Here is a 26,805-nt window from a genome sequence, read left to right on the forward strand (position 1 = left end):
CTAAAAAATAGTAACTATATTGCCATATATTGGCGGTGGTTATGGTGGTTTTAGTGTTGATGTGTGGTCCTTTTAAAAATGAATTTTTAAATTTTAGACATGAAACAGCTATCCAATAGCCAGCACCATTGACTTTATCTCTCTCTCTCTATATATATATATATATCAACGGACATGCACCCAATTGTCACTCTATTCTTATACTATTTCAGGTTGACCACATTAAGGTGAGCCACTTTTATTTCTGGCATTTACATCTAGTTTAAGCATGTCACCATCTATCAATTGGATAAAAAAAATGCTTGCATAAGCAGTGATCATTTTAATTGGACTATCATTCAATAAGCATCATTAATAAATTAAATGGGAAAACCAAACCACATATGGCATGAGATTGAGTACCGGAGGAGCTACATGGTTCACTTTATGGATGAAAAAGGAGAAATGCAAATGTTCTCATTCTCAAACTCGGAGGCCTCAAAATAAAGGCTAATTCCTACCCCTCCCATAAGCTTTTTACCATGATATTTGTCCTCGCAAGGCCTAATAGTGGCGCTCAATCTAATGGCTGCATTTGCTTGCTTAGGTCATACGTCAAGTCTTACATTAATCTCTCTCTCTCTCTCTCTAATGAAGGAATTTAACAGCATTGATTGTTAATGTTTTGAAAATAGTAACGATCAATATTACAGGCTTTCATGTATATAGCAGTCAATGTCCAATATCATCACATGATGACGCATCCTCGGTCATCTTTAACTCTAATAGAGATGCGTTCGCACGTTTTACAGCAGACCGGGAGCCTGCAGGGTTCCTCCTTCTTTTTCTCCTCCACCTTTGGCGGTGGCCCCACCGTCACAATCTGAACCATCTTCCCTGCCTTCTTCAATCGGGTGACTACGGCCACTGGGTCAACGTTGCCGATCACCGTCACCGTGCTTTTCTCGGCATCGATCTCTATCTTGTCAATCCCTACCATCACCAATGAATAAACAGAAAATATAAGACGGGAGTTCTATCGGCACAACCGACATCCAAAGCTTCATAGAATGTTGTTTGCAGATGAACATTATGGTATCTCAAAACCAGCCAACCAGTGGCGGAGCCACATATAGGCTGGTGAGGGCAGTTGCCTACACAAGCTTCTGAATTTTTTTATATTAAAATCATTTAATATTTACTTTATTATATATGAAAGTGCCCATTCAGGTATGAATCAGTGTTTGTCCAAAAAAAATTTCTGGCTTTACAAGTTTTGGTCTGAGCATAGGATGAAAAGGATAGGTGAACTTTGGAAATGTTTCAGGTATTCCTTTTTGATTCAGTTTCATGAGGGGGGCGTTTGATTTGCAGGAATTGTTAGAATTTTAGAATCAAAATTCTTATGTTTTGAAAAAAAAAAAGAATATTGGTTCAGGAATTAGTGAATAATTCGGAATTAAAATTCTGGAATCAAAATCCTAACAAATTTTAATTCCGGAATCAAAATTTCAGCCGAGCATGCATTGTCTTCTCCCGCCCCTACAAAGCAGTCTCCCTCTCATTGAAGAAGGCACCAACTTCATCGACAGGCCTCACCTCTGGAAAGCCCTAACCCGATGCCCCAAATTGTTAGTTTTCTACTGTCCTTCCACATAGAAAAGTAGTGTTTTGCTAACTGGAGATCATTTTTTTGTCGGTCATTATTTTACTAGATTCAAACTTATCTGTAGGAAAGCAAACGGTTTGGATCCAGGACTGCTAATTGCATTAGAAAATAAGAAACTTCTACAAAAAAAAAAAGAAAAAGAAAAAGGCTCAAATCAGATCTAAACCATTTGAACCCCTCTTTATCTGCTATTAGGGCTTCACCATTTTTCTGACAAGTGTATTATATCCCCACTGATTGACATTCTTGGTTTTTCCTTTCTCAGTTTTCTGAATGTGGAAAATGTAAACATATTCATCAAAGCCAGATCAGCTGACGAGTTAACTAAGCCCCGGCCATGAGATGGATTCACAGAAGGAGGAAAAGTGGGAAGACTGAAGTAGGCATTTGGCTTTAGAAGGTAACTTTGTCATGACCCCCATTAAGTGGCTGTCCTTGTAAATGAGTTGCACAAAAAGAGAAAAGAAACGCAGTTTGTATCAGAACAGAGTAAAATGCAAGGCTTGTTTCTTTGTATTTTAAAATATTGGAGTAATTATTTTTATAATTTTTTTATCCCAGCTATTTTTTGTTGGATTTTTAGACTGTTCGGTGGAGAAAATTGGAACGGGATGAAACTAAAATTTTCATATCAATTCCAGTTTGAGATAGAATTTTGATTTTGTAATTTTGATTTTAGAATGAAAATTCCCAAGCCATCAAACGCCCCCTAGAGGATTCCTTTTCCTACTAAATAATTTCCAAGTTTGTGAGAACATATTCCTCGAGTTTGGGACATAGATATTTGTTGGGTAACCAGGAATGAGTAATTTATCCTACCGCTTGACAAGAGGGCCGAAACTCTCAACCTTTCCCCTCATCCCCTCAAGATACAGACTCACTCACTTTCAATGCCTCAAAATAGATGTCAACATTATGCTTCAATTTGCATGTCAGCACCTCTGTTTTATAGCACATGAAGTTGATGCACCAGAAATTTCAAATGGACATGGAACGCCTACCAGCCCTCACTCCCTTCCTTGTGCCAACCCCCTTGGAGATGCGATGAATGTATTTTCATTCAATCAACTAACACAAACAGATATAAAGGAAAACGTGCTATCATAACCATTTCTCAAGCAACAAAAAGTTCAAAAACTACATAATCCTTTACGTACCCATCAGTTTGGTTATTGCTCTCATCACCAGGACCTTGCATTTGAGGCAATATAACTCCACTTTTAACACTATTTTCAATACCTGCTTCAAATGGAGTTTAATCCATTCTCTGGAAATCAGATGTGCAAGATGCAGCAAAGCAGGGGGATCAGGAAATGAAGAACTCACCTCGTTGGCTCCCATTTCTGCAGCAAAGTCGACGACCCTTATGATCAAGGACACACACATGGCATATATATATATAGAGAGAGACCTCTTGAAAGAACTTGTCAACTGCATGAAAGAGTACAAGATTGCGTGCATGCTCCATAAGAAAGGTCGATATTAGCGTTATATTATTCTTTCACTGTAATATGAAAACATTATTACCATTATTATTGTTGTTATTATTATTATTAAATACTACATTAGTTGCATGGATGTGGTCAACATTTTTTGGTTGGGGCCGATGGGGATGTACTCAAAAGAAGCCAATGTTCCTTTTCTTTTCCCTTTATTCTTAGGGTATGAGCTGGTTTACAACGTGAGTAAAAAATGAGACACCCGTCAACTAAGCGTCATGTACCCATTATTGCGTCATGCACCCATTATTTTCATATCAAGAAAATAACATCCATAGAAATCAAACTGATGACTGAACTTTTACCACAACGCTAGTCCGACCAGCTATGTTATGCCTTTAGGGCAGCATTATGCATCCATAGGAGATCTGTTCTTTTTTTCAAATGGATTGAAAAGCCATGCTGCGTTATAGTCGATGATCAAGCATATGTTTACCCAGATCTAATATTTTGTGTCGGGGGCTTGTTTTGCCCATCCAATTGAATCTGCCTTGCACCTTCTAATTAGACCACAGAAATAATTTACTTGAAGGAGAAGAATACATTATATCATGACAAGAACTGTTCACCTGGTGAATTAGCCCTTAACTTAATCCACGAACTGGAACAGTGTGCAGAACCCTTCCCAATGTAAGATGTTATGGTTTTTTTAATCTGTGGATCGCAGTGGTATCTTGTTCCGTGTTTGAATTGTATGAAAACGACCTAAGGCAGACTTTACGTCATCCACGTAAGTACTCCCCCCATTTGAATTACACGGGTAGGGTGCCACTTGACCTGACCTGCAAGCATTTTCTTTTGCTTTCAAGGTTCGTCTAGAACTTCAGTTGCGGTACTGGTGGGGTTTGTGGCAAGACAGGCAGTGCTAAGCTCCAGAGTGGGAGGCACAGATGACGCCTCTCAACCCCTTTTAAACACACTCTGAGAGAGTCGTGTTTCATAAGAATGTTTGAAAAGGAAGGAAGAAAGGACATGGTCAGATCTGCAAACGCTCCAGACAATGGTAGCTTTCACAATTCGTTCGGCAAGACCATATTATAGTAACAGAAGGGCCCCTCTTTAACTTGCGGAAAAAGAAAAGGGTGCTTGATTTTGGAACATTTGGATATCCACTAGTTACTCTCAGCCCGTGACGTACACAGAGACTGCATTAACCAATATTTGAAGACAATGATCACTTGGTGATTTTCAATAATTTTTTTCCTTTAAAAAGTTAACTTTGAACTGTTTAATTTACAAAAGAAGGGGTCAACAAGGGCCGAAGCCATCAATTGAAGCTGATATTTTGGCTGGTTCAAGTGCTGCTGCCAATGTGAATATACCCGATTTGGATCGGATATTCAACCAAACCATCCCTAAAGAATTAGATGTGGGAAAAAAAATTAATATCTGATCAAGAAATTGCAACAGATTTGGATTTAAAAAATGACATCCGATCAAACTCATAATACGATATACATAAATATCTGATCAGGATCGAATATGGATTCAGATCAGATTTATTTTTGAAACAAAATATCCTATATCTAGTGTTCTAACATTTTAAAAATAAGTCAAACTCGGTTCAAAAAATCATTCGAATTGTGAAATCAGATTTTTGATTTAGATATGACTTTTCTTTGTTCATATTCTAATTCGATTTTGAATTCAAATACGTGAATATGCGAAGAGACATATACAGTTAAGAGGATTCAAATATGATCCGTTGACTTCCCTAACAGCTGTAGGCATGGACCAGCATTGTGAGGGAAAGTATTTTATAGATGCAGACACGGACTTAATGTTCAGTAATATATATTCAGCGGCCATCGAATTGAGACTCATTAATTTGATCATGAAGTGCTGGGCTGTTCACAAACCACGCTGGTCAAGAGATGCATATGATCACACAACTTTCGACTTGCCCCCGCTACAATTTCATTAGCTCTTGAGTGTCCTAAACCGATTGTGATGCTTTGCTTGATTAATTTTGAGATGATAATGAAATAATTGTTTTTTCTCTAGCTACATTCTAAACCCAATACACCTTTCCCTGTCTTTCCAAATTAAAGTCTTATTTAAAGCCAAAATTTATATATGAGGAGTTGATTATGATACAAGTAATTATATCTACTGCCAATCTCTATTTAATATTGGATATTTTTCTTTTTTTCAAATATTTACATATACGTACAGTATATGTAAATATTAAATGCTGAAGATAAAAAGTTTTAAGAAAATATGACGATGGAAATACGAATTTACTTTATTTATTATATCTTTTCCTTAGATAAATTTAAACAGTAGGATTTGAAATTTAAGCAAATTTATGCTTTGACATTATTCAAATATAAGCACCCTTGCGTACAATTTTCATACAAAGTAAAAAAACTTATGGAATATGCGTTAAATGATAAAAATAATAAAGGTAACATATAATTACATCTTCAGAAATATGTGTTTCGATTTTTACATCCATTTCTAGTAATGAGGTTAATTTGTTCTGCCAGATGTTGGATATTACTGGATCACTAAATTTTTAAAATTTATTGCTAAAACACAGTAGTACATTGCCATTAGTTTAAGCATATCACCATCTTTCAATTGGATTAAAAAAAAAGTGCTTGCACATGCAGTTAGGCCTGGGCATCGGGCCGGCCCGGCCCGGTTTGGATCCGCCGTTAAGAAAACGGGCCGGATCTTATCGGCCCGTTACCCAGCCCATTTATTAACGGGCCGGGCCGGGTACCGGGCCTCACCTTTCAAGCCCGAGGCCCGGGTCGGGTCAGGCCGGCTGGGTGGGGTTGGGCGAGCCTTGCTCAAGTTAAGCGTCCAGATCATCCAATATTATGTTACAAATAAAAGATGAAGACAAAAAAAATGAGTAGAAATCCAATCCTTGGCATCTACTATGGTTCCACAATATTGCAGTTCCTGAATTTCAGTTCTCATAGACAACAAGATGAAGACAAAAAAATTGATACAGTTGGGCAGTCTATCATCTTACATTTAAAATGACAAAAGATGAACCAGAAAGCTTAAGAAGGCTACAGTTCTTGAATAGGCAGATGTACTCACGCATAGACATTTATATACAAAATTGATTTATCCAACTACATTATTCAGGACTTTCATTCATTCTTTTTTAATAAATGATTGGGGAATTCCCCTGCTCACACTTCCATCAGCAACCTAGAAATGTCCATCTGCAAATCTGCAATTTCACATGAAAAAGTAAATGTCAATAAGAATTATCAGTGCTTGTCTGCAAGCATACATGTGAGTTGAGAGAGAGAGAGAGACATGCTTCATATCATCTGTAGATTGCAGGCATTTGTTATCCCTTCTTTTCTATTTGTGTTGTCAAGGAAAAAAAGAAAGACATGCTTCATACTATCAAAATGTGCTTATTGCTTAATATACTCCATGCATTCTGTGTTTACTAAGAGATAAGAAGCTCTTGATTAAGGGCGTGTCATTTGAGACTTGAGATTTGAAACAGTAAACAGCTATTTTGATTTAAATTTTTGTGATGGCAATCATGTCACCCATTGGGCGAAGAACCATGTAGTCCTTGTTGATGCTCCATTAGCAGAGCCACCAATCAGTGCACTCAGTCTTTGCCATTAACAAAGTCAAGTGCCAAGCATGTTTTTTAAATGACAATGCAGATTTTGACACGTCTCCACGACACTCAGACCTTATGCCTCCTTGATGAGGATGAGCCCCATGACTATCTGCACTTACTGTGGAAAGTTTTCAATTCATTTTAACAAAAAAAAATTGAACAAGTTCGGTAATATGTTCCTTTTCATCTAAACATGGTTCTAGTGGATCGTTCTCAGATGCCTTTCCTTTCTTCCGTAAAATAGAATTAAAGTAAAAGACTTAAAACTAAAAGATGTACCATAAGACCAAAAGCAATTAAATTAAAAGACTTAAATTAAAAGATGTATCATAAGATCAAATCAAGAAACAGAAAATTGGATGGCTTTGCCTCCAGCAAACCGCCAAAGGTGGGACGAATGTTCAGTCCGCCATAGAAGTGAATCACAGGGTTATGGCATTATTAAAAGTAGATCTGATATGGGCAACACACATTTTTAAGATGAACCACACACGAGTCTCTGCATTATCTCATATTAAAAAGCACACCTCATAGAGTTCAACATTATTCACTTAGATAAGATTTAGCAGCTAAAGCAAGAAAACCTTACCTGCAAATTTTTTGATTTAGCAGCTTCACCTTCAAACTCCAAAATGGTTTGCTTTGGCCTGGCACATAGATAAGAAAAAAATAGGTTTTCAGTGACGCATTCAGGGAAAAACAGAAGTAAGTTACATTGAGCCATGGAAAATGTCATCAGAGAGGGGAAATATTCCAATTCTTTTTAAATATATGCTAACAAGTTTGGATAAAAATGGCAGATGATTGTGGAGAAAAACTAACCTAAAAACAGGGACTTATCTCTTCAAAACCCTAGAAAAAAAAAAAAACCAAACCCACCTCGCAGTGCCGTGCCGGGCGTTGCTGTGGTTGAGAGGCTTGAGCGGTTGAGCCACTGAAGGAGGCAAAGAAACTGGGTGGTAGACCAGAGGTCGATGGTGGCAGTGGCGGACCGGCGGCGGTGTGGCGATGGTGGGGTGGCTCGGCTCTCTCTCTTTCCAACCAAACGAAACCCTAACAAATGCTTTCCTAAAGTTTTTCGTTTGAAAATTTTTTATCCTACTTCATAACAGGCCGAACGGGTCCCAACAGGCTGAATTTTTAACCCGGCCCCGGCCCGTTATGCTGTCGGGCCGGGCCGGGCACAACTACTGGGCCTCCCGACTGAAAAATTTAAGGCCCGGACCCGGGCCCGGACCGGGCTGGGTACCGGGTACCCAGTGGCGGCCCACGGCCCGGCCCAGTGCCCAGGTCTACATGCAGTAGTCATTTTAATTGGAGTATCATTCAATATGAGTCATCAATAAAGTAAATGAAAAAGCCACGTAGGCATGAGGTTGAGCATTGGAGGAGCTACATATTTTAATTTATGAAGGGAAAAAGAGAAATGCAAATGTTGTCAAATTTTGAGGCCCCAGAATGAAGTCTTGATCCTATCCCATCCCTTCTTGTGAAGTGGGTTATGTACGCCCATATTGGTGCACAAAATTTTCATGCATCAATATGATTATGGTTAATGACAAAAATGCTCCTAGTAGATGGAAGTATTGCATTTTTGTTTAAATAATTTTCTAAATATCTCAACTCCTTGCTTTTTTTTTGGCATATATGTATTGCATGCATCGAGCGGCCCATGAAAACTTGTCCTTTTAGGGCTTAACGGTGCTCTCATTTGCCTGAGTCGGTCGTCGCCTTTCTTAAAATTTTTGTGTCAACTAAATTGGTTGAAAGAGTACGTCTTATCTCATTATCTCATGGTGGTTAGTTTGATTCCCATAAGTGGTATTTGTTTTTTGTCATCTTCACATAGAGTAGAGGTACTCTCTCTCTCTCTCTCTCTCTCTCTCTCTCTCTCTCTAACATATCGGTTGTTAATGTTTTGAAAACAATAACAATTAATATTACAGGCTTTCATATACATAGCAGTCGATGTCCAATATCATCACATGATGGCGCATTGTGGGTACTCTTCAACAGTAACGGAGAAGTGCTCGCACTTTTTACAGCAGGGGGGAAGCTTGCAGGGCTCCTCTTTCTTCTTCTCCTCCTCCTTCTTCTTCTCCTCCTCCTTCGGCGGTGGCCCCACCGTCACTATATGAACCATCTTGCCTGCCTTCTTCAGTCGGGTGACGACGGCCACTGGGTCAACGTCGCCGAACACCGTCACCGTGCTTTTCTCGGCGTCGATTTCTATCTTATCAATCCCTATGATCACCAAGCAATAAGCAGAATATATAATCCAGGAGTTCTAACCGTAAAACGGACCTCCAATGCTTCATAATTAATGCATGAAGAACGCGAATGTTGTTTGCAGAAGAACATTGCCGTATCTCAAAACCAGCCAACCTTTTGCAAGTATTGGTTTCTTCGTATGTTTAACTCTCTATCGAAGATATCATGAAAAGAATAGGTGAACTCTCGAAAGGTTTCACTTATTCCTTTCTGATTCACTTTCATCTATAGAATTTGCTTTCCTACGAAATATTTCTCATTTAAGTTCGTGAGAACATATTCCTCACACGTTTGGGACGTCGATATTTTTATTCGATCAAACTAAAACCAGCAGATATGAACTATGAAGGAAACCCGCTGTTATAACAATTTCTCAAGCAACATAAAAGTCAAGAAACTACACAGCACTTTACGTACCCATCAGTTTAGTTATCGTTTTCATCACGAGCACCTTGCATTTGAGGCAATAGAACTCCACCTTTAATACTATTTTCAATACCTGCTTCAAATCACAGATGTCATAGACTTTAATCCATTCTGTGGAAATCAGATATGCAAGAATCTGCAAAACAGGGAGATCTGGAAGTTAAGAACTAACCGCGCTGGCTCCCATCTCTGCAGCGAAGTTGACGACCCTTATGATCAAGGACATACACATGGCACATATATATATATATATAGCTATTGAAATCAGTTGTCAACTGCATGAATGAGTACAATAATGTTTTAAATTAATCGGATAACTTAGATGACTAACCTTATGTTTTGAACAAGTCAAATACCGAGGTAGGTGATCTATACCACCCCTTTCTTTTGATACAGCGGTTGGCTGAAGATGCGGGAATATGGCCTCCATCCGGTGCTCAATCTTGAAGAGGCATATTAAAAATTGGACAATCGATTTTTATAGCTGCATCGCTGACAAGTTGGCGCGAACGGACTTGTGTGCATGCTCCAAAAGAAATGGCAGTAGTGCCATATTATTCTTTCACTTTAATGAAAAGATTATTAATGACATTAGTTTTATATTATTCTTTCACTTCAATGAAAACATTATTATTGTTGTTGTTGTTATTCTTTTTATTAGCTCCTAGATCTAATTGCATGGATGTCTGCATCCACAGGAGATCTGTTTTTTTCTCAATTGGAAGAGCTATGCTGCGTTGTGATATATCCTTGAGGCACATGTTTACCATCTCCAGATCGAATATTTTTTATTTTGCTTTTCTCGGGGGCATGTTTTGCCCGTGGTATTGAATCTGCCTCGCCGCTTCTAATTAGACCACGGATCCAATTTACTTGAAGAAGAAGAATGCATTATATCATTGCAAGAATTGTTCACTTGGTGAATTAGCCTTTAACTTAATCCACGCCCTGGAATAGCGTGCAGAACCCTTCCCAATGTTGGATATTATGGTTTTTTTTTTATCTGTGAATCTTAATAATGGCGTCTTGTTCTGTGTTTGAATCCATGGTATGAACCTTAAGAGAGGCATGTACGTACTTCATCCATTTGAACACGGGTAGTCTGTCTCTTGACTGTTTGATAAGAGTGTTTTAAAAGAAAGGACATTGTACCCTTGAAGCACATATTCGTTAACATGTTCTAAGAACACCATGCTTTTCTTTAGGGAACATTAACTGATTAACAGTTATAAAATAATATCGGCTGTTGATTCTAAATGATTCAGAGTTTGAACAATATACAATAGTCTGCCAAAAACATATTTTGAGAGAGTTGGATCCAAAATCTGCGACATCCATTTTAGTGATCGGTCACTATCAACATTATTGGTTGGATTAGGCCAACAGATCTTGGAGAACGGTGAGCGGTGGATGGTTAGATCTGTTCCCATTTAAAAACCACATTTTTTGGATTTATTCTCGGATTATATTGAAAACAATTTGCAACTCATGTATCTCTCTCTCTCTCTCTCCCAGTCAACAAAGACTTTCATTTTTGGAAATCTTTTAATACCAAGTTTTTTAGAAGGGGCCCAATTTTCAAGATATTGCCTAGAAAAAGACCCAAACGGTGGGCTAGCTTAAACCTATTTTTATAAGTTATAACAAGAGTTGTTTCTTACATTATCACATGCATTATGGTGTTATTGAGAACTGTGAAGGAAAGACACCTTATTAGTAAAAATTTTATGAGGATCAACAGACCTTCCTAAAAGACTTATTCCAAGTGCATTTGAATCGACCAAGGGGAGCCCAATAAGCCATATCGACAAGGACCGTTGGGTTTTTTAATTGTCAAGGACAAAGTCCACGTTATCACTAAAAAGGTAAGACCATTAGAGTTCTGCAATTAATGGTTCTGCTTTTAGGATTCTGACCTTCCTATTGAGTGTATATATATGTATGAAAGCAAGCTCATTGGTTTCAAAGAGATTAGATGATGAAAATTAAGTTGTAACCAAACTATATTTTCAAAAGCATGAAAAAATACCCTTCAAAGGGGAAAAGAGAGAAAAAAAAAAGAAGGAAAGTAATAAGTTTCTTTAAACAAACACCACTGTCTCCTTTGAGGGATATTTAGATTCTTAAAATAACAACTTGATTTCTATATTTGCTACCTAATCTTCGTTGTCTAATCTCTTTGTAATCAATGGCTTAGGTGATTCTCATCAAGTTCGATGTGTGTGTATGTGTGCATATATACATAGTTTGTCAGCTGCCTTCATGGAGGGCCAATGTTTTCTTTTTTAAAAAAAAAAAACAAAAAGGCTAATTCGATGAAAGGGGATACAAGTTGACTTTACTCCTATTGGTCGTAAAAGAATTGGACCCTTGTATTGATAGTAAGACCATTGTAGTAAAAGAATTGGACCCTTGTATTGATAGTAAGACCATTGTATATATGTAAGAAATCATGTGGCTGTGATCTACATATATATGACAGTGATGTTAGATAGATCAAGATAAGTCTGGGACCCACATCATCAGTTTCTGACTTTACTCCTATTGGTGGTAAAAGAATACCCTTGTATTGATAGTAAGACCATTGTATATATGTAAGAAATCATGTGGCTGTGATCTACATATATATGACAGTGATGTTAGATAGATCAAGATAAGTCTGGGACACACATCATCAGTTTCTGACTTTACTTCTATTGGTGATAAAAGAATTGGACCCTTGTATTGATAGTAAGACCATTGTATACATCTAAGAAATCATGTGGCTGTGATCTACATATATATGACAGTGATGTTAGATAGATGAAGATAAGTCTGGGAACATCACCAGTTTGATCAAAATCAAAGGCCACATAGCTTTGTGATTTTCATGTAATTATAGGTAACTAGTGTCATGAAGATATAGAAGAAATAACATTTAGGCCCTTATGATTAACATGTTTACTTGTTTGTGCATATATTCTGTATACGGGATTTTGCATATAGTTTGTTAAAGGATATGACTTTTGATTGAACAAATGTGATTTTCAGTATAGCCAGGATTTATTTATTTTATAACAAAATAGAGAAAGTTGCCCATACTTTCAAGTTCATCGCATGTGAGACAAATACATGCCGCAACAACACTTCACAACAATAGAAAAGTTACAGTGCCATTCAATAGTGTACATATTACAAACAATGGCTGCAATACTTATGCCACAACAAAACTATGATGGTTTAAGTTGGGGAATGCATGGTCTGTTTGTATAGAAAATGACATTTCGATTTTCTTTATGTTGTTAGACTAATTCCGTTATGCACTCATTCATTGAATGATAAATCACTACAATTGAAGGCTGCCTTTTTGTGAAACTATGATCCTTTTGGAACCGAGGCCATGACTGAGCCAGAAAGGCTTTGATGAGTCCACATCCTATGATTTATATGTGACATTCATAGTGCTCTACTCAATTAGAAGCTTGATATTAAGTCCACTGATAGAAGAAGGCTGCATGGAGCGTTGAGAAATATAATCTCAATTTCAATAAGCAGAGTGGTGGGAGGCATTGTTCATGGTGGTTCGGGTCTCACTTTTGAATTATGAGCTTTAAAAGGTCAAAATAGTAATGTAAATTAGCTTGTCTAATTTACTGATCATGCACTGCTTTCCAAAGGGGTTGATTTGCTCTCCAAAGGGACAGATAAGATGGTCGACCAACTTCCAATTTCCCGCAGCCTTTTTTGGTGATGCTATTCTTGTGAAGTATGGTGGCAGCAGCTCAATTTCAAAGTTTTGTCACAGCAGGTGGTTCCATTGAGTGTCTTGATACAAGCAGTTCACTGTTAGTTTTAAATACAAGCAGTTCTGACTCTTAATCGCCATTCTAAAAAGCATGTTTTGCTATACATTTTGATTGATTTTTGCATCCTCAAGATCGTGTGATTGATCATTTCTAAAGAGAGTAAGGAATTTTTATGTTTACTGGAATTGTCGTGAAGGGTGCAACATGTGATGTGATTATTCATCCCACATATCAAATATCTTCTGTTTTGTCAAAGAACAGTCTCCTACTTTTCCTGTGAAGTTAATGCAAGTAATAGAGAATCAAGCTTACATTCTTAGTTATGTATGTAGGGTTGAATTGTAAGCTTGTGAAAATCAAGTGGTCACAAGCTATTCTCAAAAGACATTCAAGCTCTTTTGTCATCTTACCCTGCTTATTCCATAAACCCAAAGAAACTAGCCATAATTTATATCAATGTGAATCAAAACTCTGTTAAAAGACAGAGAAACAAGTTAAGATCAGTGTTGGTAACGAACCTCTTAGAACGCTAACCGTCTTATGCTGGTTGTGGTTTCCACAAACGATGATTGAGATAGTAGTAAGTGCACTTTTACTAAAGTAATTAAAAGTTAATGTTTTGGCTCGATCGTTGTTCCTTATTGTTTGTGCCTTAGTCATCTAAAACTCTCAACCAAGGAGAACTTCGATGACGCTGATGGTATTGTTGTTTTTATTTGTAAATGTTGAATGCATTCGCATGTTTAATCGTGTAACATGTCATTCTGGAGTAGAGAAAAGTGACATTACTTAATATATATATATATGCATTTATTTTTTCTTTGCTGTATATGGTTATATCCTTTATGAAATCGGATGGTTGGCGCAGTGGGGTGGGCAGTGGCTGTCTCTTAGACGCAACCTGGCTCAGCATTACTGCGATTTGTGGTAAAACTTAAAATGGATCTAGAATCATATATTTGTATTTAAACCTCAGAGTTGGATCTAAGGATCTATTTTGGATCTAGGGCTTGGATTTGGATCCAGATCTATATATAAGGTCTGGTTTTGGGTCTCTGTGTGAATTTTTGGATTGGATCCAAATCTAATTTGTGAAATAAGTATGGATTGGGGATGGGCTTGAGTCAAAAGTTCAAAATTATATCCAAATGAATCTCAAACAGAGTACATATGTAGCTGACAGACATATTTACCAAGGCATTAGCCAAAGAACAATTCATTTTCCTAAAATCCAAACTGGGCGTATGCAATCTTTGAAGGGGGTGTGTTGAGCAACATGAGCTCAATTTCAATAAGCTGGGTGCTGTGCAAGTCATTTTGGGTGGGATGTGGTACGATGTTATTTGAAAGACAAGTTAAATATTATTTGTAGCATGTAAGTATTTTTTTTATTCTCATTAGGTGCATGTGTGACCAATTTTTTTTATTCTCATTAGTTATTTTTAATTGTCTCATCTTTTTCACGGGGGGAAAATCCTGCTTCAATAGTTAGGACTACCTCATCTCCTTCCTTATTTCAATTATGCATGTGCTTGGAAAATTTAAGATGATGACCTACATGTACATGCTTTCATTTTCAATCAACATTGAGAAAAAAAAAAAGATGAATAAATGTAACGCCATATTAGCTGTTTCGCTATGGGCACTTGTGCTTGCAAATTTAGGAAAATACAATTTCACTTGCAGTACAGTACTACATTAGTATTTTTCTATTTACGACTCAAAAACATTTACTTTATAAGTTCGACAACTTGCAACGCATATCAAGGCAAGCAAACAAAACTAACATAAGGATCAATATATCTTATATCAGATGTGAAAACGCTCAGACTACCACAAGAAACCATTGTATGAATCGAAAGCGGACTGCAAACAACAGAAACTTGTCCTTACTTTCTTACATTAGAGCCTAGTTTCAGATCTTTACCAGTAACCCCACGACTCAAGCTTCTTGCTAACTTGAGTCGTTTGTGGTCATAAGGACTCGTTCTTCCAACTTTAGGATCCCACACTATGTTTGACGACTTCACTTGTAGAATAAACAAGAAATGGAAAATGATTCGATCATGTTTCCTGCAGAGTCAAAGGATAGAAATGCTTTTAGGCTTTTAGCATTTACTACTTTTTTCCCAGCCAAAGGATGTGAATATAAGAAACTACAAAGACATAACAAGAATCTCTTCTAAAACAAATATAAATGAAGGATAAGGAAATAATTAAGCCTATTATAAAATAGAAATTTAGACCCTTCACCTAATTGAATTTATACATAGATGAGAAAAAAGCTTCTGACATGAAAAGCATGACACTAAGTCAATTGCGAAACAGTATCAAAACTTAAAACACAAAATGTAGGACAATATTACTGATAACTTATGGAGAATCAGCATCGGGCACAATGTAAATAAAAAAATATTATGGTCACCTCCAAAAGGTTCACCAAATAGAAGGAACATCAGCTTCAACACAGCATGCTCATGTATAAAGAGAAAGCACATTAAGATAAGAGAGCATTATTAGCCAAGACATTTCCCTTTCTTAGACTGAAGATATAAACATCATTAATCTGCTCAAGATGAGAGCATTTCGTTCATGCTTAATCGTGGTAAAGCACTTAAATAATGACCAGCTTATAGTATATCATTATCATTTCATCAGCTTATAGTATTTGATTATCATTTCATCCTACAAAATCATCAGCTTATAGTATAACAACATGACTTATTGAACTATAGACGACAGGAAACAATTAAGTTTTTGCTTGACTACCTTCCACCCCAAAACTAGGGATCAAACTACAGATCACTCTCCTCCTCAGCATGAAACTTCAAAACGTAAAAAATTGTTGATGGAAGATATAATACAATAATGCAGGTGAGCAACAAATAGACATCCGAACTGAAAGGAATAGAAGCAACAAAACAATCTGATGAACAAGAGATCAATAGAGAATTAGGGAAAACTAAGAATAAAAGATTGCGAGTGCTGACTGGCATGATGAGAAAGAAGACAAGCTAGAAGAACTACAAATGTTTGAAGCGGATGTAGCAAAGGATGATGAAGTACGACTCTGTGAAAGAGAGGCCCAATGCTCTATTTCTGACTGCATATAGGACTCAACAATAGTTTCTGGATATTGTTTTAGCCATTTGTCACTGGCTAAAGGGCTTCCCTGAAGGAGAACCCACTTTCTATGGTTCATAAGTAGCCTTGAGAGAGACAAAGACGCAGTGGACAATACTGATGAGGTCGCAGGTTGGTGCAATCGTTTCTATGAACTAGGGGGTGGGGAGAGAGAGATAGAGAGAGGTCAAAGGTGAAAGAAAAGCAGTGGGCAAGGTTTCCAGGTGAGAAGAGAAGTACTAGAGATCGATGCTTTCTTGCCTGTCAATGCTTGTTGTAGCTGAAACCTAGAGATAGCAAAGATCGATGCCTCACCTCCCTATTAGCCCTTAAACAAAGCCTAGGGCATAGATCGATCTCCAGGTCATTGGACCAATTTGAGCTCACAGAGTCAATCCTCCATAAAAGCTTTAGTAAAGCCGCAAGAGAAAAAGAAGAAAGAAGGCGAATAGGCATGCGAAAGCTGGGTTGCCAATTGATTCAGGTGCTATCCATGGCATGACTCAATCAGCCATGAGCAACAGGTTCAGTAGAGAGAGAGAAAATATAAAAAAGGGATATGAAGAAGAATGAACAAGGAATTTTAACAAGGTTCGGTGCTGAAATCACCTACGTCCTCAAAGTCTCTCTACTCTCTTTTCAACATGTAATGAGAGATAGAGGTTCCACTATTTAAAGAATACAAACGCAATCTTGGACTCCTAAAATCATGGAGTTGATATACAACTTGTTTCCTTCAAAATATCGCTTCTTATTTTATCTGTTTCCATAGATAAAGAGATTTGGACGTCAACCTCTTCTTCACCCACTCCTAATTTTTTGGCAATTGGTTGCACCTTATCATCTTCTGATTTCCCCAACTTATGCGGATGATCAGCTTTAGCCACATGAATTGATTCTCTAACAGCCCCCCTCAAGATCAACGCTCGGTTTTCGACGTTGAGCTTGGTACAAATAAAAACATGACGATCTTTGGCTAAAGGCTTAGTGAATATATCTGCAATCTAATCTCGAGTAGAAATGTAGCTAATTGTGAGCTCCTTCCTTGCTAATTTATCTCGAACAAAATGCACGTCTATTTCTATGTGTTTGCTTTTGTTATGAAACACTGGATGTGATGCAAGGCAAGTGGCTCCAATATTGTCGCACCATATATTCGGTATGCTACAATTGGGTACATTAAGTTCATTGAGTAGGTATTGTAGCCAAGTTATTTTTGCAACAGTATTTGCTAGAGCACGATATTTTGATTCTGTATTTGACCTTGAAACCGTGGATTGTTTTTTCGCACTCCAAGATATAAGATTTGGTCCAATGAAAACAGTATATCCTGTAGTGGATTTTCGATCATTTGGATCTCCTGCCCAGTCTGCGTCAGAATAGGCATTTATGGAATAATCTTGTCCTTTGCATATAGCAAAACCATAATCAATAGTTCCCTTTAAGTATCGTAGAATTCTCTTGACTGCTTTCCAATGTTCATTAGTCGGAGCATGCATAAATTGACAAACTTTGTTTACTGCAAAGGAAACGTCTGGTCTAGTAAGAGTAACGTACTGAAGTGCTCCCACAGTGCTTCTATAGATACTTGGATCTTGAAAAGCTGTACCAGAGTGGAGATGCAGTGGTGGAGAGACAGCCATGGGAGAGTTAGCAATTTTGGTATCAAGTAATTTTGTTCTTCGCAATAAATCTTCAATATACTTTTGTTGTGATAATAGAACTCTTTGCTTAAGGTATAATTTTGGTACCAAGCATGCGTATAAGATCTTGCACCTTTCTTGGAGAATTTCCAGTGGTAATGATATCATCTACATATATAAGAATGAAAATCATATAATTCTCTTCTCTTAAAATGAAGAGTGAATTGTCTGTTTGTGCACCTTTGAATCCCATTTGTTGAAGAAATAGGCTGAGTCTTGAAAACCATGCTCTTGGCACTTGCTTGAGTCCGAAAAGGGCTCGTTCAAGCTTACAAACATAGTTTGAAAAATTTGACTCTTCGAATCCTTGTGGTTGATCCATATAAACATTCTCATTGATGTGCCCATGAAGGAAAGCATTTTATACATCAAGCTATCGTAAATACCAATTTTGTGTGATAGCAAGAGAAATAACAGTTCTGATTGTGGTTGGTTTAACTACAAGACTAAAAGTCTCGAAATAATCTACTCCTTCTTGCTGACTATATCCTTTTGCAACCAACCTCGCTTTGTATCTTTCTAAACTTCCATCTGCTTTGCGCTTTATCTTATAAACACATTTGCATCCCACAATATGTTGCTCATTTGTACGAGGAACAAGAGTCTAAGTATAATTTTTCTTCAAGGCAGTAATTTCATTTCTCATAGCAGTGATCCAATTTGGATCCTTGCTTGCTTCTTGAAACTGTATATTATCTTGATCCTGAGAGAGCTTGGCTAAGAGCGTCTGTGGAAGAGAGTGTTTTGTTGAGTAGACCTTTGGTTTCAATGTGCCATCTTAGAATCTAGTTGTCATAGGATGAGTTCTTGTGAGAATTGGTGGAGGAATCGTGCTTTGATTTGCATTCTCACCTTGACAAGCCATGCTTTGATCTGGATTCTCAGATGGACTATTTGATTGATTAACACCAGTAAGAGTTCCGTGTGTCTTCTCAATATTGTCATCAATACCACTTTGAGAGAATGGATATTGTATAGTGACAATCTGGTTGTCATGACTTTCCTTTCTGCAATTTTCCTTGTCAAATCTCTCTCCATTTTGATGGAAGGGAAACCAGCTTTCATAAAAAATAACATGACGTGATATAAAAACTCTTCCTGTTATGAGATTGAGACAAAAATATCCATGATGCCTTGGTGCATAGCTCAGAAAAATGCATTTTTCAGATTTATGCTCAAATTTATTTTTTATGTACGGCCGCAAGCATGGGAAATATGCACAGCCAAAGATTTTTAAGAAATTGTAATCTGGTTTGGTTTTGAATATGACTTGAAACGGACTTAGTCCTCCAAGTTTTTTGGTGGAAACTCTATTTATAAGATATGTGGCTGTATGGAAGGCATAAGACCAATACTTGTTTGGTACGCATGCATCAGCCATCATAGTGAGCCCGGTTTCAACAACATGGCGATGACGTCTTTCAACTGGACCATTTTGTTCTGGAGTGTGAGGACAAGAAATCATATGTCCAATGCCATGTGATTCAAGAAAACCAGTAAGACCTTGATATTCTCCACCCCAATCTTAATGCAGAAATTTAATTTTTGCACCTGTAACAACCTCAGCATGCGATAAAAACTTCATATAAGTCTGATTTGTTCTTGAGACGGTATATCCAAGAATATCTTGAATAGGCATCAACAAATAAAGCATAATATCTATATCCATCAATACTAGTTATGGGCGCAGGACCCCAAACGTCAAAATAAACAATATCTAAGAATCCATATACTGGTGTAGAAGTCTTGTTAAAGGGTAGACGATGACTCTTACCCTTTTGACAAGCTTCACACACTTTATGTTGTATAAAATCATCATAAGGTAAACCAAAATTATTCAAGATGTTCATAACAGTCTTTGAAGAGGGATGACCAAAACGTCTATGCCAAGTGTCAACCGAGTCCTTGACGCCAATATCTTTAGTGGTGAAGAAGACTTGCTTGTTCTTGTTCAAGGTCAGTTTGTATAAACCTTCTTCAGTTCGACCTTGAAGGAGCACTTTCCTTGAGGTGAGATCCTTGACATAACAACAAGAAGGGCGAAATTCAAAGAAAACATTATTCTCCGTAGCAAATTTGTGTAATGACATGAGATTCTTAGAGATGGTAGGTACATGAAGAATATTACTTATGACAAATCTGTCAAAAACAGTAGAACCAATGTGGTTAATAGCCAAACTTGATCCATCTCCAATAAGAACACCATCATCACCTAGATACTCAGAGTGTAGAGATAAGTTGTTCAAGTCACTGGTCACATGATGCGATGCCTCAAAATCTGGATACCAGTTTTGACCATTGGTGGAGCTCTGGTGAGGGGCCGGGGCCACATGATATGCTTTTGGTGCCAAAGAATGATTATTTTGAGCATAAGAGGCAACTTGATAGCAGAAGCACGCAGAATGACCAGGTTTTTCACAAATTTGGCAAGCGATACGAGGTAGATTACTTTGAAATCGGCCTCCACGACTTCCAAAATTGCCACCACCGTTTCCTCTTCCACCACGATAAAGTGATCCTCCACGGTTTTGATGGTGAGAAAAGAAACTAGTCTTGTTTGTCAAATTAATAGAAGCATTTAGCTGATCAGTTTCAACACCAATACTCTCTATTATATTGCGTTCTTGAGTCAAGAGTAAACCATGAAGCTCTTCCAACATCACTGGTGTAGATCAGGTCTCCATTCCCTAAAGGCATGATACTCATTTGGCAGTCCTTTCAATAAATGCATGATAAGATTATCTTCATGAACAGGTTAAGAGGCAATAGCTAATTGATTGGCAATAGATTTCGCATGCTGAAAGTATTCATCTATTGTCTTGTTTCATTTCTTTAGATCTTGAAATTGACCTCTAAGATGAATTATGCATGAACGAGAATTGGAAGCATATGATCCTTTTAGGGCAGACCAGACTCCATATGTAGTTTCTAAGCCAATGACTTGACTCAAGACGTTTTCACTCAATGAGGTGATAATCCCACTTAAAACAAGCTGATCATGCTTTAACCATAATATATAATCAGGATTAACATCATCAGAATAACCCATGAGCCCATAAGTGATCAAGATGGGTTTGAATTGGGCAGCCCAAAACATATAATTATCTGTTGTAAGTTTGATAGAGAGAAACTGAGAAAAGTTTGACGGCACCCGGTTGAAGTTGAAGCTAGTGTTGAGAGTTCTGTTCGACATTGAAGAGGTTGACGATGAAGATGTTGCCATCATTAAATGAAGCCGATGAAGCCACCAAAAAAAAACCAATGAAGCCGATGAAGTCAAAACGGATGAAGGTATTGTCGGCACTTTGAAAGAGTCGGCACTGCTTAGATAGCGGCACACGCTGGCGGGATTCGTCGAGCAGCTTTGACACCGTGAATGAAGATGTGTCGGGACATGCCGGGTTTGTCGGATTTCGTCGGAATCCCTCTTTCGCGCCAGAAAAAACATAAAAATTGCAGCAGACTTTAAAAATCGATTTCTCCCTGATTTGTCAAACGTCAAAATGCTCGAAATTTCATCAGCTTTCTCCTCAGACGATCAAAAACATGTATTGGTCTCAGAATCGGACAGATTTAACACCGAAAATAGTCAGACTCCACCAGAAATAAAGAACACACATCCGAGGAAAGAATCTCTGTGGAAAGATTCACCATCCAAGGATCAATACCTAGAGTAGATACCGTGAAGCTCTGATACCATGATAAAAAAGAGATATGAAGAAGAATGAACAAGGAATTTTAACGAGGTTCGGTGCTGAAATCACCTACATCCTCAAAGCCTCTCTACTCCCTTTAGAGATAGAGGTTCCACCATTTAAAGAATACAAACACAATCTTGGACTCCTAAAATCATGGAGTTGATATACAACTTGTTTCCTTCAAAATATCGTTTCCTATTTTATCTCTTTCCATAGATAAAGCGATTTGGACGTCAACCTCTTCTTCACTCACTCCTCATTTTTTGGCAATTGGTTGCACCTTATCATCTTCTGATTTCCCCAACTTATGCGGATGATCATCTTTAGCCACATGAATTGATTCTCTAACAAGAACTACACAGAAGTGATGGAGATATCGAGAGAGAAAAAAAGAGGAAGTGGGGGGGCAGCAGGAAATTGACAGAGGCAAATAGAGTGTTTGAGCGAAAAGAGAGAGTGTGAGAGAGACCTATAAGGAGAGAGCAATAGTTTTGGACCGCTTCCTGAACCGGTGCTATGGGTGCTTTCGTAAGTTCGTAAATCCAGTTATTCTTGTTGTGCAATCAATGACTTAATCATGCTAAACTAGTATATGTTGTCTTTGAATGAGACATAATTACTTTTGCTTTCAAAGCCATCATGACTTATACACAAGTATAATATCAAGACATGCAACCAAATACATGCCGAGCTAGCGAGACCTGTGATTTTTTGATGTTGAGATATAATCATAGATTTGTGACTTTTTATTATTGTAGCTTCACAATCTGTTTATGTACTAATCATATGTACGTAATTGTGGGTAGCTTGGATTAGGTTTTGTCTTTGTGATTTAGTGGCAATATGCGATCATAGTTGCCCTATACCTCTCAATTAGGATAAGTATTAATGCACATCGCATTCATGATTTGGAACAAAGCCTTACAAACATAACATACTCATATACGTAGGCTTTGTGATTTAGTATCATTTATTATATAGATTCCTATGACACCATATATATCTTTTCTACAACAACTTCGAATTTGATACAACCGAATAAGCAATAAAACGGTCTTGCATGAACAAAGTTTGAAATTTGTTGAGTACGTATGATTGCTGATTGTACAAATGCCAGTTCTATAATTTGCTGATCATAGCCTGTAATTGGCTCATGTGAATTGAATCGTGATCATGAAACCATGACTTCCTCCATATATTGTATCCGTTGAGATTTAAGTCATCATAACTTCCCAATTTACTTCCCACCCGTTCTTTTAAGTAGCTCAATCCAACGAAATCGATCACATCATAAATACAAAAACTCTCTGAACTTGCAATTCTACAAATGCACAACTTCAATGCATGTTTTCTGCTAGCATCACTCCGTAAACGTGCAGTAACCAAGTGATCAGGAAATGTCCTTCAACACGCTATAAGGCCTAAAATGTGCCCCCTTACTGAGGAAGAGTTGCTCATTAGGTAGCGTTTGATAGGCAAGGATTCTACTGTAGCTCAGGAAAGATTATTCAAATTTTAAAAAAAATTCCTGCGTATCAAACGCGGAATTACTTTTTTTACCGTTGAAGCTCAAAACGGAATAATATTTCTAGAAATATTATTCCAGTTGAGAGCCGGAATAATATTTCTGGTTTTTTTTTTTACCGTTGGGGAGGAAGAAAGGAAGGAAGGAGGAGGAAGAAGGGAAGGAGGGAGGAGGGAGGAGGAAGAAAGGGAAGAAGGGAAGAGGAAGAGGGGAAGGAGGTAGGAGGAAGAAAGGGAAGAAGGGAAGGAGGCTGAGCTAGAAGGAGGGAGGAGGAAAGGGAAACGAGGGAGGATGGAAGGAGGCGGAAGAAGGGAAGGAGGAAGAAGGGAAGGAGGGAGGAGGAAAGGGGAATGAGGGATGTGGAAGGAGGGAGGAGGAAAGGGGAAGGAGGGAGGATGGAAGGAGGCGGAAGAAGGGAAGGGGGAAGGAGGGAGGATGGAAGGAGACGGAAGAAGGGAAGGAGGAAGGAGGGAGGAGGAAAGGGGAAGGAGGGAAGGAGGTGGAAGAAGGGAAGGAGGGAGGAGGGAAGGGGAAGAAGGGAAGGAGGCTAGGCGGAAGAAACGAATGAGGAAGAAGGGAAGGAAGCTAGGCGGAAGAAACGAATGAGGAAGAAGGGAAGGAGGCGCGGAAGAAGGGAACGAAAGGGAAGGAGGGAGGAGGAAGAAGGGAAAGAGGAAGGAGGGAGGAGGAAAGGGAAGGAGGAAGGAGGTGGAGGCGGAGGCGGAAGACGGGAAGTAGGGAGGAGGAAGAAAGGGAAGGAAACGGAGGGTTTTCCCATTTCCAATTCTTCCTTCCTCCCCATCAAACGCAGAAACTTATTTCTAGAAAAATAATTCTAAACTAACAAACACAACTTAGTTTTGGAAATCAAGAATTTTATTTCTTAAAAACCAATTCCAGAAATATGTTTCTGGAAACATTTTTCCAGAAACATATTTCTGGTCATCAAACACTACCTTATTGATAAAAGCAGGGAATATCATGCCAGCATTTGCATGTGCAGGTTATCTGTTGCACTCATTAAAACAATGTTATCAGTGCTCCCTTTCTCTCTCACACCCTATACATATACACACACACAAAAGAGAGCAGAAACGAACCATATTAATTGATGCCAACTTACAAAAAAAATCAACAACCCAACGAGAGTTCGGTGTTGAACAACAAGGATGGGAAAACGGAATCAACATATCCGGACGCCAGCAAGATTTTTGGAAACCGTTGCTTCCGAAGAGTGAAAGAACATGACAGCTTGATCCTTAAAGTTTTGAAATCAATGACAATGTAAAAGGCTTTCATGTATAGCAGTCAAGGTTATCTTCTGCAACGTCACATGATGGCGCATCCTCCGTACTCCACAACCTTGACGGAGATGTGCTGGCACGTTTTACAGCATTCGAGGGGATTGCTGGGTTTCACTACCTCCTCCTTCTTATCTTCCCCCACCGTGACAATCTCCACCATCTTCCCGAGCTTCCTGACTTGCTGGACTACGGCCACCGCGTCAACCTCACCGGTCACCGTCACCGTGCTTTTCTCCATGTCGATCTCTATCTTGTCGATTCCTACATTCACCAATACGGAGAGAAAGGAGTTCTATCACTAAAACTGATCTCCAAAGCTTCATAATACAAGAAGAATCCCAATGTTAGCTTGCAGAAGAACATTGCGGTACTTCAAAACCAGCCTACATTTTACATTTTAAGAGTATTAGCTTTTTCTTAGGAATGGTGTGTTCATTTCTCGAGGGTATCTTCAAAAGATTCCCTTTCCTATTCACTCCCTACGGAAGCATTAATATAACTTTCCTACGAAATATTTCTTAAGTTTGAGACAAAAAATTCCTCGATCACGATTTGGACATAGATATTTTCATTCTTTCAGACTTACAAAATCAAACATTAGAAGAAAGATAGCAGTAATACCCACTTCCCACTATTGCCAAAGTACGCATGCAGACGGAGGCAAGCACAACGCATGAAAACTAAGAAAGTGCATATATAATGCTTTACCCATTAGTTTCGTTATTGCTTTCAGCACGACGAACTTGCACTTAAGGCAATAGAGCTCCACCTTTAGCACTATTTTCATCACCTGTATCAAATAAAAAATGCCATAGTCTTGAGTCCGTTCTGTGGAATCTAGTTACCCAAGATTCAGCAAAACCATAAGAAGAAATTAAGAGCTAACCTTGCAGGCTCCCATCTCTGCAGGAAAGTCGACGACCCTTATGATCAAGGACACATACATGTCATATATATATATATATATAAAGCACTTATCAACTGCATGGCAAGAACTTGATAATCTTTTTAATTAAAGTGAAGATTAGTAGTTATACAATTAATCATATGCTTTGAATAAGTCATACGCTGGAGTTAGGCCTATATCACCCCTTCATAATTTGAAAAGCGGTTAGCTGAAGATACTGGAATATTGCCTTGACCGCGGGTCAAGCCGGAAGAGGCTGAAGTCACATTAAAAATTGTACAATCAACTTTCCAAGCTAGCATCCCTTCCCTTGCGTCGAAGATAAGTTGCTACAGACGGACTGGTGTGCATGCTCCCTAAGAAAGGAAATTATAATTATATTATTCTTTCACTTTGATTAAAACATTGCTACTATTATTAATGTTATTTAATGGCTACTACGTACATCTAGTTGTATGGATGCATGTGGCCAACGTTCTGCATCCATAGGATATCATCTGTTTTTTCTTTTTTCTTTTTTTCTTTTGTCCTTTTCCTCCCTCAAATGGAAGAGCCATGCTGCGTTTGATCTGTGAGGCACGTGTTTGAACATGCTCTGGTTAGCCCCATCCTAGACAAACGAATAGAATTTATTTTGCTTGAAGAAGAGTACAATGCATCATGAATCATGAGAACAATTGTTCACAGCAATGGTGAATTGACTTTAACTTAATCCACCTATAACCCTTGCCGAGGTAGGATATTATGGGACGTTTGATAGTCTTGGGTTGACACCGCTAGCTAAGGCCAAGAGATGGGTGTACTTATGACGCCTCTCTCCACCTTGCAAGCACACTGTTGGAGAGTAGTGTTCTGTAAGAGTGTCTGGTAAGAAGGACAATCTTGCATTCTTGAGACACATGTTCGTTGAATACATGCTCTAAGAACGTAATTCTTTTTGTTTTTAAGGAAACACGCTCTGATTAAGGATTGATGTTGTTGCTTAATCCAATAACCAATGCTTATATGTAATCATAGCTATAAAACAGAAACCCCATATTTATGGAACCCATATCTTAAGAATATATGTTCTTAATGAGTATGATATTCTTCTTATCAAATACCTTCTTACTGTCATTAATCTTAGCTGTTAATTATAAATGATTCAGGGTGTGAACAGTATTAAATAGTCTCCCAAAAACGTATTTTCAGGGAACTGTGGGATCCAAAATCTGCGATATCCATTTTAGTGATTGATCACTATCAACTTCAGTGGTTGGATTAGGCCGAGAGATCTTGGAGAATGGCGATCGATGGATGGTCTGATCTG

General features: G+C 38.1%; 3 protein-coding genes across 3 annotated transcripts; all 3 read right to left on the bottom strand.

Moving 5' to 3' along the window:
- Window positions 1-631: 631 nt before the first annotated feature.
- On the bottom strand, window positions 632-3,066 carry LOC116255114 (heavy metal-associated isoprenylated plant protein 2-like). Its single transcript, XM_031630872.2, has 3 exons — window positions 2,975-3,066; window positions 2,806-2,887; window positions 632-972 (listed from the first exon to the last, which is right to left on the bottom strand). Exons 1-3 carry the CDS (start codon window positions 3,032-3,034, stop codon window positions 728-730), a joined length of 387 nt encoding a protein of 128 aa, XP_031486732.1. The 5' UTR covers window positions 3,035-3,066; the 3' UTR covers window positions 632-727.
- A 5,657-nt stretch (window positions 3,067-8,723) lies between these two features.
- Window positions 8,724-9,652, bottom strand: LOC116255136 (heavy metal-associated isoprenylated plant protein 43-like). The gene is made up of 3 exons (XM_031630895.1): window positions 9,624-9,652; window positions 9,443-9,524; window positions 8,724-8,998 (listed from the first exon to the last, which is right to left on the bottom strand). The coding sequence occupies exons 1-3, from the start codon at window positions 9,636-9,638 to the stop codon at window positions 8,736-8,738; spliced, it is 360 nt and encodes a 119-aa protein (XP_031486755.1). The 5' UTR covers window positions 9,639-9,652; the 3' UTR covers window positions 8,724-8,735.
- Window positions 9,653-24,614: 14,962 nt separating this feature from the next.
- LOC116255188 (heavy metal-associated isoprenylated plant protein 45-like) lies at window positions 24,615-25,490 on the bottom strand. Its single transcript, XM_031630973.1, has 3 exons — window positions 25,476-25,490; window positions 25,298-25,379; window positions 24,615-24,850 (listed from the first exon to the last, which is right to left on the bottom strand). The coding sequence occupies exons 1-3, from the start codon at window positions 25,488-25,490 to the stop codon at window positions 24,615-24,617; spliced, it is 333 nt and encodes a 110-aa protein (XP_031486833.1).
- Window positions 25,491-26,805: the final 1,315 nt, after the last annotated feature.

Source organism: Nymphaea colorata, chromosome 5 (assembly GCF_008831285.2).
Source record: "Nymphaea colorata isolate Beijing-Zhang1983 chromosome 5, ASM883128v2, whole genome shotgun sequence".
Lineage (NCBI taxonomy): Eukaryota > Viridiplantae > Streptophyta > Magnoliopsida > Nymphaeales > Nymphaeaceae > Nymphaea > Nymphaea colorata.

Coding starts and splice junctions, on each gene's coding strand:
- LOC116255114 (XM_031630872.2), bottom strand. CDS start 3,034: ATGTGTGTGTCCTTGATCATAAGGGTCGTCGACTTTGCTGCAGAAATG. Junction 2,888..2,974: donor CAGAAATGGGAGCCAACGAG/GTGAGTTCTTCA, acceptor CATTTGAAGCAG/GTATTGAAAATAGTGTTAAA. Junction 973..2,805: donor AGCAATAACCAAACTGATGG/GTACGTAAAGGA, acceptor TGGTGATGGTAG/GGATTGACAAGATAGAGATC.
- LOC116255136 (XM_031630895.1), bottom strand. Junction 8,999..9,442: donor AACGATAACTAAACTGATGG/GTACGTAAAGTG, acceptor TGGTGATCATAG/GGATTGATAAGATAGAAATC.
- LOC116255188 (XM_031630973.1), bottom strand. Junction 24,851..25,297: donor AGCAATAACGAAACTAATGG/GTAAAGCATTAT, acceptor TGGTGAATGTAG/GAATCGACAAGATAGAGATC.